Consider the following 16,060-nt stretch of genomic DNA (forward strand, 5'->3'; position numbering starts at 1 on the left):
GCTTAATGAACTCTTCCGTCCTTTGCCCACAGAAGAGTAATTCCCGTCTTTCTCTGCAACTTTGGAAAAACAGAGTAAACAAATCACAGCAGATGGTGGGAACATAGACCACAAGACAACGATAATTTATTTTTTGAAATTGTTTATTTCAGAATAAACACGGCGAGATTTCCTCAGGGAAACAAACAAAATCAAACTATAAAATGCTTTAAAAATACCCCTTAAGGCTATAATGGTAACGGGCCCAACTACAAACTACGCCGTCTGTTACTGTGGAACACGATAGTTGTTAAAGCTCGAACATGGTGTCACACCATTGTCGATGTTAAATGTGAAAAATACCCAATTATGCAGCACCACGAGAATCTTCTTTCTCTTTCATTTGCATTTTTCTTTTATTATCACCAACTGGTGCCTCTTGACACTAAATAACTACACTTAAAAAATACACATTTTTTTTGTTGGATGAATAATCCTCAGATTTGATTCTGTTGGAGGAAAGTACACCTCGCAGCGCTGTGTCTTTTTATTGCTGGGGGACTGCAGCCGTGTTAGCGTAGTGAATGGCCTGTGTCCTCACTAAAAGGGCATGTGGAGTTCATAGTTCATTCTCTGTTCATTGCCAGTTGAAAGAAATGGCTCACACTTTTCTGCTGGGCGGTCTGTTTCAAGGGAAGAGGGAGTGTTTGTGGAAAATAATGGCGTGACCGCTTAATGAAATCAGTGTCTTTTTAAGAGGAAGAATCATCCGTGGTGACGATTTAAATTTTCTTTTATTCCTTTTAATGCAAAAATCAGCAGATAACCTTTTGTTGTGAAAATAAATTATGATTTTGTGATTTAGAGAAGAACGTTTGGCTGTAAGGAGAAGATAGAAAATTGAGTTTTTTCTCTTGAGTTTAATTGTATCATTTTATTTGAGCCTACTGTACACAATAGAGACTTTGTGACTCGGAGAATGTATTATCCGTGGTAATCGACTGCCTGCCTTTGCTGCTCTCTGTTCCCTAACCAGAGAGTGAGTGAGTGTGAAGTCGATGGCTGCTTTTACACGCAGGAGGAGCCTCTGCCGTTTGATTAGATGCGGTGGCCTGTTGTCTTCAGCGGACTGGGTGACACCAGATTTGTAATAGCTGACAGGAACAGATGGAGCCTCCATTGTTAGCCCGGGTGTCTGCATGGTAATGTGAACTGAGTTTCACCCGCCGACCGCACCGGTGACCTGACCGCGCCTGCAGCCTCACCCCAGCCTCGTCTGCTCCCTTTAGCAACCTCCACCTCTCTCTCCCTCTCTGTCTCTCTCTCCATCTCTGTGCTATTTGGGGCTCACACTCATTTTCACACCCACCGTCACACACACTCTTGGCCATTCCAGTACATTTTGCATACAAATACATGCACAAGAAAAACTTCTCCCTCTGGCGTACAAAATCTCTTTCACTCACACACACACACACGTGCACAGACACACACAAGTAGACCCCAGGAGACAGCTGGAGATGTGGGGCTTTTAGTCCTGTCATGCTGTTCACAGGTCAAGTTTACGAAGTCGAAATGGCCTGTTTGTTTTTCTTTGATTGGGGAGCACCGCTGGGCGCTCGGGGTTGTTTGCTGGGAAGCTGCAGCGATGACAGAGTGCTGCAGAAAGAGCTTTGTTTCAGGAGGCGTGCAAAAAGAAAAAAAAGAAAAAAAAAAGATGGCGCTTCTGAAACATCTTCCTCTTCCTACGATCCTGTGATCGTAATGATTCTGTGATGATGTACCATATAGGCTGTATTTGCTCAGGTGTGGATGTCGGCTCTAAAACTTAGATTCCGTGTGCATGTTATTTTCTCCCTTGTGTTTGGTGTTATTATATTATGCCACATGAAGTGTGATAATTATGGTAATAATAATAATAGCAATATAATTTACTTTCCAATTACACAAAGAAAAGCCGCATATTCTTGAAATTTAGAAAGCTTAAGGATTTCTTGTCATTTTTGCTTGAAAAATGAAATTGATGGTTTAGGTGACTAATATTTTCAGCTCTCTTTGTTGTCTTGGCCTTTTTAAAGAATTCAGGAATGTGACTCCTGTCAGTGATTACTGCGCTGGTCCAATTTCCTCAACCAATTACTGGCAATAGAATGCAGTAGGATAACCAATTTGAAGTTATGTCTCGCTGTTGCCGATTCCTCATTTGAATATGAGGAGCCAATGCACAGTAACAACATTATTACACGACGCTGGTAAATAGAATATTAAATCAAAATTCTTGTCATTTTGGCTGAAGCTTGATAAAGCTATATAAAATGAAGTGTTTTTGAGGGTGCATGCCCGGGTCTGTTGGCTGGTGAAATAGAAAAAAGCGATGCCAGCTGACGGATTGATGCCCCATTAGGGGGTAAATCAGCGATGTTTTAGGTGCCAACTGGCCCTTGACTGTGTTTGAAGTCAAATTAACTTGTGGAGAAAGACTTTAAATGAATGAGAGACACAGACAAAAATGTTGGAACATCGCTGAATGAATTTCATCGTGGCTTTTAAACGCAGCACCTGGACAGTATACTGGGGTCTGCACTGATGACCTCCTTGCAGGTTTGTTGGCTTGTGATCGTGCCGTCTCCCCACTTACTGAACTTTTGACTTTTGGCCTCTTGCCTGGCCAACCTGTGACCTCTCTGCACTCCGTCCAGAGTTGTGTGAATGATTGGCCTTCCTGTCACACAACACCCATCCGTCATGAAGTTTCTTTGGACCCGCTGATAGCCATCTACTGTATCTATCCGTCAGAATATCTGCCTGGAGATTAATTTTTCACCGCATTCATCGGTGTATGGATTTCATGACATTTGGATAGCGGCTGCTCGTTTGCAAGGAAGCGAGGAATATGTTAATGACCTCCACTCCTCCTCATTCTCCTTCGCTCTCCTTTCCTCTCCTCCCTCAGTTGCTGCCTGTGTGCTTTTCTAGAAAGACACACACACTCACATTACGAGGCAGGAGCAGGCTCTGTGCATCGCTGCGACTGCTCGCCATCAGGGTTCAAAAGTTCACACTATTCCCCTAGGGCTACTGTGCTGCTGCAGATGCTGATAGTCTTTTCTTTCTCTTCCTCTTTCTCTCTCTCTCTCTCTCTGTCTCTCTCTCTGTCTCTCCCTCTCCCTCTCTCTCTTTCTCGGGTGCCTTTCTCTCCCCCTTTCCCTCGCTGTTTACACTATTAATCTTGTACACTCTCTCTCACACACTCACTCACACTGCCTGGCAAGAAGAGAGCGGCTTGAAGGGGGGATTTGGACGTATTTAACCGAAGGGCATCCATCACTCTCATCTCTGGTTTCACCCCCACCAAAAGCCACACTGTGTAGTTTTTGCATCCTCCTGGTTCGTAAGCCCTCTGATGCAGCTCTTCTCTCGTTTGCTTTGTTTTATTGTTGCATTGCATATAATTACATCCCTCTGTTGCCTCTGGTGTAGCGTCATGTTGAAACCCAGGGAAAACAGGCGAAGGTAAATGTGCAGCAGTCCATCTGTAAAGAGGCACATAGGCAGAATGCAAAGTGGGAAGCCGGGGCAGGGTGGCTCCTAATCTCCCCCAGAGCTGTCAATGTCACAGACAAATAGCAAAACTATCAGATGCGGCGGGTTCACCCAGAGGTTAGCGTTCCCAGGTACCTCCTGCATTCACTCCCTCTCTTTCTCCCCCTGCCTTGCAAATGAGAATTTGATTTTGCCCTCCACTGGAATCCATTTCTGGAGATGAATGAAGTTTCAATGCCAAGCCCAGGTGGCCCTGCTGATTTCTTAGGGAAATAAATGGAGATGGGAGAGATGTGTTGGCCTGTAAACAGACAGTGACACGACGGCTCCCAATGCCTCTGGGATCCCTCTGTTTAATTGTTGCTGTAATGTAGCACTTTAAAGTCATTAACATGCCCTTGTGGAGTTATTCAGGGATGTTGAGGATGCATCCCTCTTTACACCGGGATCTCTGCACGGCTGGGACAAGTCATCACCGCGTGTGTGCCAAGTGGGACAGGGCTGTTGTGGGCTTATATGCTGTTTGAGGATTGCTTATCTACAATGGAAATTTTTACCGTTGATTTATACTGGCCTGGGCTGTAAGTTAGTTTATCTCAAAGAAATAGAACCAGAATGGAGTAGATTGGGATGATATTTAATTGTTTAGAAACTTTGTCTGGGTTGGCAGCATGCAAACTGTGATTACTTGAAGCCAATTTAACAACGCACTTCAAAATATAGATTCCCTACAACTAATCACCGTTAAAGTGACAACATTTAAAAAAATGTCAGACTTAAATGAACATAATTAAATTATTGCTTTTAAATTTTGTTGGTCTGGCTATTTCCACTTAATTTAATGTTCAGTTCAATTTTGGTTTCTGTGTGATAAAGCATAATTTTAAACATAATTTTAAAAACATAAAAAATGTTGAAAAAAGTACTTGTTAAATAATGATCATCCCTGCTTTTTTTTATATTACATTATTTTTTCTATGAGTTAATTTACAAAATACATTTTGAATGACTTCTGTGGCAGTTACTGTCATAGAGGATGATTTACCCTTTTCCTCTGAATGACGGACTGTTTTGTCTTGTTTATCTGCTGTATTTATTTTTAGATGAATACAAAAGATGAGACTGAAAAAAGTTTGAAAATCATTTAAAATATTTTTTTCACAATTATTATTAGATTACATATAGATGTTAACCAGTTATATAAAAATATGTATAAAAAAAATATAGTTGTGGAAAAAATATTTTTTTGCAGCTATTTCAAAATGAGCCATATTTTCTGAAGCAACAGAAGAAAGCAGGCAAAAAAAACCCCAAACTAAAACAATTGCAACATATTGAAATTTGCTCAGGAAAGGCCAAGTCCAATGTAATTATTCTGTCATTAGCAATAATTGTTTATTAAAAACTAAATGGAAACCTGCTAAAAAATATATAATATATATATATATCACAGTAATGCTGTGCAGGTCTTCTGCAAATGTTAAGAATTAGATTTAAAACAGTAAAATTTATGGCAGCACTAAAGGGAAAAACTTGAATAATAATCTTTTTATGATTTATAAGTTGGAACTAATACATTGTTTTTAATTATATGAGTCCAAGTAAGTTAAAAAAATCCACAATTTGATCCACTGAAAATAATTTAATTAATTATTCTTATTTTAAGAAAAACACATAGCATCAGATTTAAGCCACACTGATTTCGCTGGGAATTTGACTGTATTTGCTTTGACAGAATAATTTTCCTGTAACACCTGTTGCCCACAGACTTGCTAGTGATTTATGAAAGGAGTCAAAGAATGATAGCATCATATAATTGTTTATTGGCATAATATGTAACAGCAGTGACTATAAAATAAGAGTGATTATATATAAAGGTAATAGGCATGAGATATTGCTCAGAAAGCACTGACACAGTCCACACGAACATATTTATTTACTATTATTGCTGAAATTATATTTAAAGCATTTTAGTGGAAATAACAGAAGCATTTTAAGGTTGCAATAACTGCACATTCAGAGGGCGAGTGTGTTGATTTTCTCTGAGTGTTTTTCCCTCCAGGCTCTGTCGTTGACTGTGTTATATCCGGTTTTTATCACAGATACGCAGGCTCTCCTGTGGGCCCGAACTCCTCCATTGTTGGTATTTATATTCATACTACTGTTTTTTTTTTTTCTTCTTTTTTTTTGTCTCTGTCAGTGTAGCAGCTGAAAACCATCCCCAGCGATTAGAGGATCATTGTATCTGCAGTTAAGCATTTGAATAGTGGTAGTAAATCTAGAAAAGGGAAATTCAGGGTCGCTGTAGACGCTGCTTATAGCTGCCCAGGGGGAAGCCGATGTCACATAGTAAATTTAGCCCCTTAGTGTCTTTACAGTGGTTGGCCTGTGCTGTTTGAACGTAGGAATAGAACAAAACGGAGCCTAGAATGACTTGACATCTATGGAGGCGTATTAATTTCTTTTTCCTTCCAAATTGCATCAAGTGTAATAGACAATAGTCAGACAATAAAAGAGAGAAACACTAGATATCTCTGCATGGCATATAGCTGCAATTTCATTGATTTTTCCAGATTCCAAATCAAACCAAAACTGTACATGTTAAAGCTTTTATACAGCTTCACTCAGTAAAGCTTTTATCTCAAGTCAGAGACAGACATTTGTTGTTTAACCTGATCGACATCCCTGATCAAAAAAAAAAAAAAAGACCTTAATCACTCCTGCATAAATTCCCGGTCCCATTAAACATTAGTAGACAACGACGCAGGCATCATGCAGCCTGATATAATGCACTGCATGTTTTCTTTGGTTCAAACACATGCATTAGGAGGTTCTAAACACGGTTTATGTATCGATGACTGAAGTCCTAATCAAATCAGGGGGAGGAGAGGAGGGCAGGGAAGACATTCTGCCCTTAACCTCAGTGCCTCTCAGTCTCTCTCCTCCCTTCTGACGGCCGCCTTGCTGGAGGGACGCGCAGCAAGGGCCTCCTACTGTAATGAGGAAAAATGTATCAATTTAGCTTTGGCCTGCGCGCAGATTGAGCGCCGGGTGGGTGAAGGTGCACTGAGTGAATCCTTTTTCCTAATCAAGGACAGTATTGAAGAGGATTGCGGTCTCGCTCGCTTCGTCTGTAGAATCAGCAGCATTCCTCCCCTTAGCCCCCTCAGGGCCGGGGGAGCCTCTCTCTGCCTTCTGTTTCACCTCATCAGCAGAGTTCACGCGGAGGTCAGGTCCTGCCCCCTGATGCTGCATTCAATGCAATACCTCTTGCATCGAAAAGGCACTGTGAAAGCCCCCGTGCTCAAGGACTAAGCAAAGGAGAAAGAAAACATATGATAACTTGCCGATTTTGATTCCAACCTGTGCTGTGAGGGAGGGGGGGTCCCCTCCTCTACATGCTCTTAAATAGATTTATTAATCCCATTAACAGTGTCAACTGATGTTTTATTTTTTTATTTATTTTTTAACCTCATAGTTAATACAAGTAAATAGAGTAATTTGCTGGCAGTATGTTGTTTTCTCTTTACTTAGAGATTTAAAAAGAAAAAATCTCAGATTTTGCCATAAGGTTGATTTTCATACTCAGCTCTTGGGCAGATTGATGTTAAAAATCAAAACAAACAAATGAGGAAGACAAAAAGCAAACTAGAGTTTCTGCTTTTCTTATTTATCATAACAGTAGTATTTAATCTCTTGGTGTTTTGGACTCAACAAGCAGTTTGAATCAGTCAGTTTGGGCTTTAGTAACTTTATTTTATAAACCAAATGATTCATTGAGTAAAATAACTGATAAATTAATCAATAATGAAAATAATTTTTGCAGCTCTAGAAAACTAAAACAATATATGTAGTTGAATCATCCTAAATGAAAAGAGACCCAATAAAGCTTTGATGGAACAAACAAACACAGAACAATCATAACTTCACAACATATGAGTCTCAACATCACAAAAGAATTACAAATCTACAGTAGCACAAAGAACCACAGATGTAGACTTTCAAGCAAATACTCGAGATGTATGACACACACACACACACACACACACACACACGCACACACACGCACACACACACTCTCTCTCATTAAGACACAGAATAGATTAGGCACTTAAGACAACCAGTATTAGACATCACATATGGCATACAGACTTCAAATAGACTTGATAGATGTTGATGGACAGAGCAAGGCAAAAATATTATCAGTTAATTTTTTATTTCAATGTCTTTCCAAACATTTCACCCATCCCATTTGTATTAGAAGACATACAGCAAGACATTTTCTACTAAGACATATATAGTACATTACATCTGCGTGATTTCAGGTAACAAATGTTTTATGGAAGAAATTTCAAAACATGAAAAAGCTGAAGAAGGAGGGAAGAAAATGCTTTGCCACAAGTCAGATTTTTATAAAAGGCTTTATCCCTGCTTGTCTCAGGCTTTCTCTGTGTAATGGTGTAAACTGAACTGTTTCTATATCTGGGGATACAATAGTGGTTCAGACCATTGACTGTGAAAAGTACATGGACCCCTGCTGGGACTGAACTCTGCCAGTGCTGTCGCTCCACTCTGCCTTCCTACTGTCTCAAAGAAAAGATCATAAAGGGACCGCTCGCTTTCCTCCAGCGTTTCCATCTTCTGCGGCAGTCAACATCTTCAGTGCATTTCTGTGTTTTCATAACATCCATGTTGCATTATGACCACCGTTAGATCTAATGTAACATATTAGTCCTCCCACCCAACCATTTCCCTTCATTTTGATTCACTTTCTATCCAGCCTTTGATTGACTTTCAGCCTAACTAAAGTGGATTTTAATGAGAGAATACATTAACTCCCTCTGGTCATGCTAACATAAATCAGCCTTTTCTTGCAGGATCAACTGCTGAGCTCATAACACCATGCTGAGAGAGTGTGAATAACCAAATGAGAGATTGTGGCTGTGGCAAACCGCTGGCAGCTCAGATGCATTGTTGTGTATCTCCCCCACCCCACCCCGAGTTTAAAACAAGTTCAGGAAGGCAACAGAACATGGCACTTATCAGCACACAGGTCAGCTCGCTTATGGAAATGTTCTTTTGCAAGGATCAATTAAACACATATCTCTGGTCAATTTCTATTGATTATCTCCTTCCATTTGGAAATGGAGTGACTCAAATCTTTTTTCCTGCTGATGACCACTGAGGGCCGTTAGATTCAGTTAGTGTGGCCTGTCGCGACTCCTCACCTTGATTTACGAAAACACGTGATGCGACTCCGGCATCACATCTGTCTGCTTCTCTTTGTTGGTAATTGCACTCAGCTAAATAGGTTATGCTGAAATATCAATAAATTGCCATCAAATTAATGTCAATACCAAAGCTGTGGATGGTGCTAATTAAAACGCAAAAGGGATGAAAATGAAGTCATGGCATTGCCCTGAATAATTGATACAGCAATTTATGATTTTTATGAAGGAGTGCCGTCTGTCTGCGATTTTGATGAGGCCTTAATTAGATGCATTAATGTGTCTCTCTGTGCCTGTACTCAAACTCAAAACTCAAACACCATGATGGTTGTTGGGCTTTTTTAACGCTCTGAATGAGGCTTTTTCAAATAACATTACCCCTGAATATCCACTTAAAATTGCACTGGTCCCAAAGAGGTGTTAGTGTGTAATTTTCATTAAAGGAGACATTGTTAACTCAGGACCAATCAGGATCTACTTCTATTTAGGGTGGGAGCAACCAGCAGTAAGCAGCCTGGTGATTTTAGGTTGTGCTGCGACCCTGTGGAAGAAACTAGAACTATTGTGTACATGTTCCCATTTTCACTAAAGTCCGTGTTTGCACTCACTCTGTCGTACTCGTGTTCGAGGGTTCGTACAAAGAAGGACAGTCAAGTGAGGTCAGGTCACTGGGTGTTAAAGTGTTAAGCACGCATGAATGTGTAATGTTTATTGACTCAAGCAGATCAGAGTGATCCCGTGTTGATTTTGTACCTCCTCGTCTATTAGCCGGGCTCAACCTTTGAGATAAATGAAGAGCGAGGGAAGCAGACAGATGAGGGGATTAGAAGTGGGCCGCAACAGGGAAGCAGGCCCAGGAAAAAAATGGACGGACTGCCGGCGGATAGATGAGGTGGAGGAGCATAATGACCGCTGTTTGTTATGATGTACTGAATCAGGTTCTCTTTGACAAAACAGTCCTTAGCACCTCTGTATTTATAGTGTCACCGCTCAGTCCATCCACAAAGGCAGGCTGATGATATGTGAGCGTGTTAGTGCTGTGAGGTGTCTGGGGCTCTGCTCTGGAATGACCCGCTCATCTGTCAGGCCCACGAGCTGAAGCGGTGCGGGGTTGTCGGATCACACACTGGACTGTTGTGAACTTAAATCTCTGGAATGTTAGCAAAGCAAAAAGCCAATATCAACTTTATTTGCTCTGTAGATCAAAGTTATTCTGACAGAACTCACTGAGAAAAGACTCAGAACAACAACTTTCACCGGGAGGGAGCAGGACACAGTCGGACTGGGCATTCAACTGCAGCTGCTTTTTCATGTTGCCGGTTTTTATGAATGACAAAGAGATTCCTGTTTTTCTAATGTTGGGGGATGCTCTTTGTTTAAGCCAGAGGACCCTGTTTGGGCTGACATGTTTGGGTTTTCCCAGCAGTAAAACAGGTCCTCTCTGAGGGGGATGGACTCCAGGCATTCCCCCTGTCATCAGTGGTCTGTATGGGGTGTCACACTGACTAGTGTAAATGGTCTTTAAATTGTTCCTGGGTTTCAGGCTAAAAAGGCAGTTCCTGTTCGCCCCCTGCTTTCTTCTCCTGCAGGACTAATGCCTGTTGACTAATGAATTCAGAGGAAGCTGAGCTTTGTTTTTGACACATGGTAAAACCAGGTAGTCCTGTTAAAGCACAGGGCGGAAGATGGCCCTCGAGGTCAACCTGGGGTCAATTTTACAATTTCCCCTCTAATGACTTAAGGCTAGGAAATAGGTCAAAGAAGCAGATTTCTTGATAGAACTTTTTCAACATGGAACAGCTGGTTAAAACTGCTTCTCTGTGAGTGGTTAAAACGCATTTCATATAAACATTCCTAGTTAGATTCAAACTACGCCATGAAGATGAAAAAGCCAAGCAAAGTCATCCTAAAACTTCTGAATGGCACAGGAGGCTTAATACTGTCTGAAGTGCATTGTGCATCGCTTTCCAACAACTGCACTAATTAACTTAAGGCTCTCAAGATGTGCCATCGTCCTATCATGTTTAAAATTTGACTTTGCAAATTGAAGAGAGTTGTTTGAATCCCCACAGGAAGGTTGCTCCCATTAAAAGTGCAATGTGAGCGGATGAATGGACTGCAGTGCTCAGCAGCACTGTAAATGTATTGATCCAGTTTCCTAAAGCCTAGCAGGGATGTATTTGATCCACAGGGCTGGAGACTTTATGTGTGTGTGTGTGTGTGTGTGTGTGTGCGCGGGCGTGTGCGTGCGTGCACGTGCGTGTGTGTGTGTGTTGCCTTGGGAATGAAGAACATTTTAAATGCAGCTTATTAGGAGTTAGTGCTGAAATGATTAGCTGATTAATTGATTAGATGCCTGCAACTCATTTATCAGGAAAAAAAAATGCTGAACTTTCTCTGGCTTCAGCTTCTCAAATATGAGGATTTATTTTTTTTCTCTCTTTTATATCAGTATAAATTAAATGTGTTTGGATTTGAAGACATCACAGCGGGCTCTGGGAAGTTGTTTTGGTTGTTGTTTTTCATTTTTCAATATTTCTTTACCTTTTTATAGACTAACAGATGAACTTATGTTCACAGACTTTGGGGACATCCCCTTTGTGGCTGCCCAGGACCTCAGCAACATCTTGAAGCAAGGCTACTTGGAGAAGAAACGTAAAGGTATAGCAGCATATAGATAGCAGTCCTGGATGAAGTAATATTATATAGTAGTAGTAGTAGTAGTGGTATTTAGTCACTTGAAGTGGTGCTAGAGATTTACTGAATAAAAACATATTAGTGGCTTCAGCAAAATTCTCACAAGCACAGTGAAGAACTGATATTACCTGTCACATAGACTGTTTGAAAATATATGTACAAATTTTTCTTATAAAAATAGCCGCGTGTCTATGCGTAATTTTCCATTTTTATCTATTTTCGTTTATTTATCTAGACCACAGCTTCTTTGGCTCTGAGTGGCAGAAGAGATGGTGTGTCCTGAATAACTCAATATTCTACTACTTTGGGAGTGAAAAAGGTTTGTTTGATATGTCAGTGTGCAGAAACATTACACATACTTAAACTAAATCAGATAACAACCTCCCGTGTGTACTCCTCCCCACAGATAAACAGCAAAAGGGTTCCTTTTATATAAACTACTACAGTGCACAGCTGGTTCCCAACCTGAGAAAAGACACCAAGAAAAATTGCTGTTTTGAGCTCATTGCACCTGGACGGCGCTCATTCCAGGTCTGTATTACCACCACAACAAACCTGCACAGATTAATGTAAATAAAAGTATGAGTCAGGGAATTCAAGTAAAGGAAGATAGTTTGATAGATATTATTACCTTATTTAAAATGAGCTCCCTTTTCTTCTATAGTGGAAATCTCTAAATTAGAACCCAATAAGTAACAAGAAATTGCAGTAAATGCCAAAGGTACTGGATGTTTGATTTAATTAAGAAACAGTGTCTCCACATAGTTGCTCCACAAGAGACACAAGTTTATTTATCTACTATAAAATTCCCCTCTCAAACATATCTTGGTCACAATTCTTTAAAAAAACGAATTTAATGTCTCTTTATCAAAAGTGTAAAAGTTATGTGATTAGATCTGAAATTATTAATCCATTAGTTGATTAACAGAAAAATGAACTGGCAACTGTTTTGACAGTTGATTAATCGGTTTTTGGATTAAACCTCACATATTCCGACCTTTATTTTACTGGTTTATGTGAGTCCTCTCTAACAGCAAACCTAATTTTTTTAATTTGGACAAAACAAGATGTTTGCAGACCTCAACCGTTTTCTATGTTTTGGTCGACCAAATGATTAATTGAGCAAATAATTGACACATTAATTGATAACTGGCACTTTGGCAGATGTAATGCCTGAGTGTAAAACTGTTTTCCCAATCACTACAACTATATATGCCTTGATTAGATATTTTAAAAGATGATTATTTTAATCTTATAATTTACTCTGTATCTCAAAAGGTAAATTTCATATTTGTCTTTTTCTTAGCCAGCTAGAAAGGGATTTGGTCTGTGCCCCAAAGAAGAAAAATAAGGTCTTTTATTTCCGTATAAATGCAGCCTGAGATGTGATGATAATTGCAGGATTATTGCGACTCTGTCCCTCCAGTTCACTGCCAGCAGCCCTCAAGAGGCCAGAGAATGGGTGGACCAAATCAATTTTGTACTTAGAGGTAAGCCTGCATCTCTCAGCGCTGTCTCTGGTACCTTTTGCATGTGTGGATTTTTGTTGCTTCCCCTAAGGTTTCTTTCTTTATTTGTGTCTGTATTTGAATCAAGGGTTTAAAGATAGAGGATGATAGAGGATGTTTATGATGTTGAGATAAATTCATTTTTGACCATATAAATAAAATTGACTTGAATTGACTTTTTAAAAGTCACATAGGTTAATTGGAAAATACAGTTAAAGCAGTATAAACCTTCTTTTTTTCTACCAAAGTTTGCTCATGTTTTTGAGGGGGTAGAAAGGTCAGAAATGAAAGGGAGCCCTTTATCATCTCTGACTCAAACGAAAACCACCCAATCCATCACTAGCTGCACGGCCGAACATGCGAGTCCTGAATCTCCTCATTCGACATGTCACCCACCATGTCATGTGCACCATCGTGTAGCTCTAGCTCTCCTCCACCCCCTCAACCACTCCTCCCCTAACCCTCCTACCGAATTCCAACTTACAGGAAATTGATTGGTAGATGTTCTGGTTATCCTCCAGTGACATTGATTTCTGCTTGGCCGCTGGTGTACGGCAGAGGACCTGATACCCTGTGTTGCAGTGGCCAGTCGCCTGCAATGAGACGGCTCCTCCATCTGAGCGAGCAGTCGTGCCTCGTCTACTCTAAAATGGGCTTGGGCCGGGCCACTGATTTGCGGGAAGTAACAGACACTCGGCAGTTTGTCTTACTTCCTTCCAGTCCAGTTTTACTACGAGATGCAGTCTGATCCAGAACATGCAGATGGTTTTTTAACCTTTTTATCTCCTGAATTTATCTCACAACCAGGCTCAAACATTTGCTTTGCAATGTGCAATTCGATTTTTGTGGTCACTCTTTTAAGAACTTCAATTCACATCTTTTATTTTGTAGATTTTTTGAAATTTTTCTTTATTTGATAGTGACAGCAGTGATACAGATAAGGAAAAGAAGGAGCTAGTGAGACATTGAAACAAAAGATGTGATTATATGGCATGATTCTTAATCACTAGGAGTTTAGTGATACACAGAAGATATAGCGAAAAGATGGAGAAAATGTGTGAGGAGTAAAGAGTTGGATACAGAACTTGTACTAAAAAAGGTTTATGGATTAGTGGATTGACAGAAAATGGCAGCAACATTAGTGAAAAAAGACTTTTGCATGTGATTTTTGCAAAAACTGGCTGGAAAATTCCCAAACTATAGTCCCAGACCTATAACCTTATGTAAAATTCATATGGGGATCTTGAATGATTGATTTTGTAATTGGTTAATCCATTCATCCATCTGTTGTCTGCTGTTTAACCAGATAATTAAATAAAAATATTATTAGGAATTATTGTGATATACTGCAAGGAAGTACTGAAGTACAGAAATGTAACAAATGTAAAAAAGAAAGTCATGCACTTGGTAAATAATTCAAGGTCTTATTGTCTGTCCTGTTTTTTACTGATATCTTTCACATTTTGGCTGGCAAAACAGGCATTAAGTTCCAAACTAAGTGGTATTAAAAAGGTGTAAAAAGCCTTAAATTTAACTTGGTGAGCACAGAGGAGACACTGAACAGATAATTTAAGTTATTTATTGAGCAAAAAAGCAAAACATTTGCTGCTTCTGACTTTTCAAATGTGAGAATATGCTGCTTTTGTCTATTTTATATCATTACAAACTGACCATGATTTTTAGGATTGAACTGTTAGTCAGACATCACCTTATAAAGAATTCTAGGACACATGGGTAGATCATATAAAAAAGACTCATTATGTGTAGCCTGAATGAAGCCTGAAGCCTCTAGTGTTTGTTACTGCCACTACATGGCACGTGTCATAGCCTGTTGTGCAGTCAGGACCCTTCGAACATTTCTCTTACTTTACCCTTTAATGCATGTGTGTGTCTTTTGTGCCACACTGCGTTCCATCTTGGCGCTAACGTGGCCCATCATGTTGTCTCTCCTTCCCTGATAGATCTTAGCTCCAGCCTCATTCCTTTCGATGACGATGAGGAGGAGGAAGAGGAGACCTATGATGACATTGAGGGGGTGACTGGCCCTCCCCCGCCCGGGCCCGGTGCTGCCCGGGCCTCTCAGAGCCGCAAACAGGAGTCGGAGGAGGTCGACGAGGAAGATGAGGATATCTACGAGGTGCTGCCAGGTATGAGGATTTGGTTACCTTACATGCATAGATGCACCAGCAACTGCCCACACACAGATGAAATGACAGGAAGGTGCTGCACACACAAACCCCTCATGATACTCAGTCAGACACACACACTCTGCCTTACACACACTCAAACCCGTAGGTATTTTTGCAACAAGAAATATTTGTGATGATCCTCCCTGGCTGTGAAATTTCTGTTCCCAGGTGCCTCCCTATCACCACAACACCCAGACTGATCAGTCATTTTAAATCAAGCAACACTAATAAGCCTGTCAGGGCTGGCGTGTCTGCTGCAGAGCCACACAGGGCAGGAAGGGGAAGATTCTCCTCGCACTGCTTCCTCTGGTTTCTGTGCTTTTCTCACTGCGAGCTATCTGTTGAGAAACAGTTATGTTGTTGAAATCAGCGAGAGCTGGGTCCTTCTGAATGCTCTGTCATAGAACGTCCAATTAGCTAATGTTGCCAGGCAACAAATAGCCCACAATTCAATCCACTAAGCAGAGTTTTGGCTAAAATTGCCTAGCAACAGCAATTTAGTTGAAAGGAAGTAAAAACTGCATCTCTCAGGGCTTAAAATAGTCCTGGAGCTCTTAATGTCACATCTTTAATAGAAATTAGAGTTTGATTGAGAGCGTTGAGAGGAAGAGTGTGTGTGAGTCTGCACTGAGGGGTAGACGGTCCCATGTGTCAGGGTGGCTACAAGATCCCAAGAAGGACAAAAGGGGTGATCCGATCTTCTCAGGGCCGTCGTCCATCACTCTTTCTATTAAATAAGATACATCAAGATTCTGTTTCACTCAGTGAGTACATTACCTTTGCCAAAATCACTGGTGAGAGGGAAATCAGTCTTCAGACTGTCACGCCAGCGTTCAAAGCCATCTGGGAAGAGGTACAGACCCTGACCACAGATGGCATATCGAATGACGGGCTCTTTCGTTCACTTTCTCACCCC

The 16,060-nt window shown here is 40.6% G+C and overlaps 1 protein-coding gene across 1 annotated transcript in view; it reads left to right on the plus strand.

Annotated features, from left to right (window-relative positions):
• The window catches only part of skap1 (src kinase associated phosphoprotein 1), a 30,674-nt gene that overhangs the window by 4,097 nt on the left and 10,517 nt on the right, over positions 1 to 16,060 (plus strand). The window contains exons 5-9 of the mRNA XM_022742566.1: positions 11,331 to 11,411; positions 11,683 to 11,766; positions 11,854 to 11,978; positions 12,874 to 12,937; positions 14,917 to 15,102. Coding sequence (XP_022598287.1) covers positions 11,331 to 11,411; positions 11,683 to 11,766; positions 11,854 to 11,978; positions 12,874 to 12,937; positions 14,917 to 15,102 — 540 coding nt within the window. The remainder of the gene's footprint in view (positions 1 to 11,330; positions 11,412 to 11,682; positions 11,767 to 11,853; positions 11,979 to 12,873; positions 12,938 to 14,916; positions 15,103 to 16,060) is intronic.

This window comes from Seriola dumerili, unplaced genomic scaffold (genome assembly GCF_002260705.1).
Source record: "Seriola dumerili isolate Sdu_G_001 unplaced genomic scaffold, Sdu_1.0 BDQW01000068.1, whole genome shotgun sequence".
In the NCBI taxonomy this organism is placed as follows: Eukaryota; Metazoa; Chordata; class Actinopteri; order Carangiformes; family Carangidae; genus Seriola; species Seriola dumerili.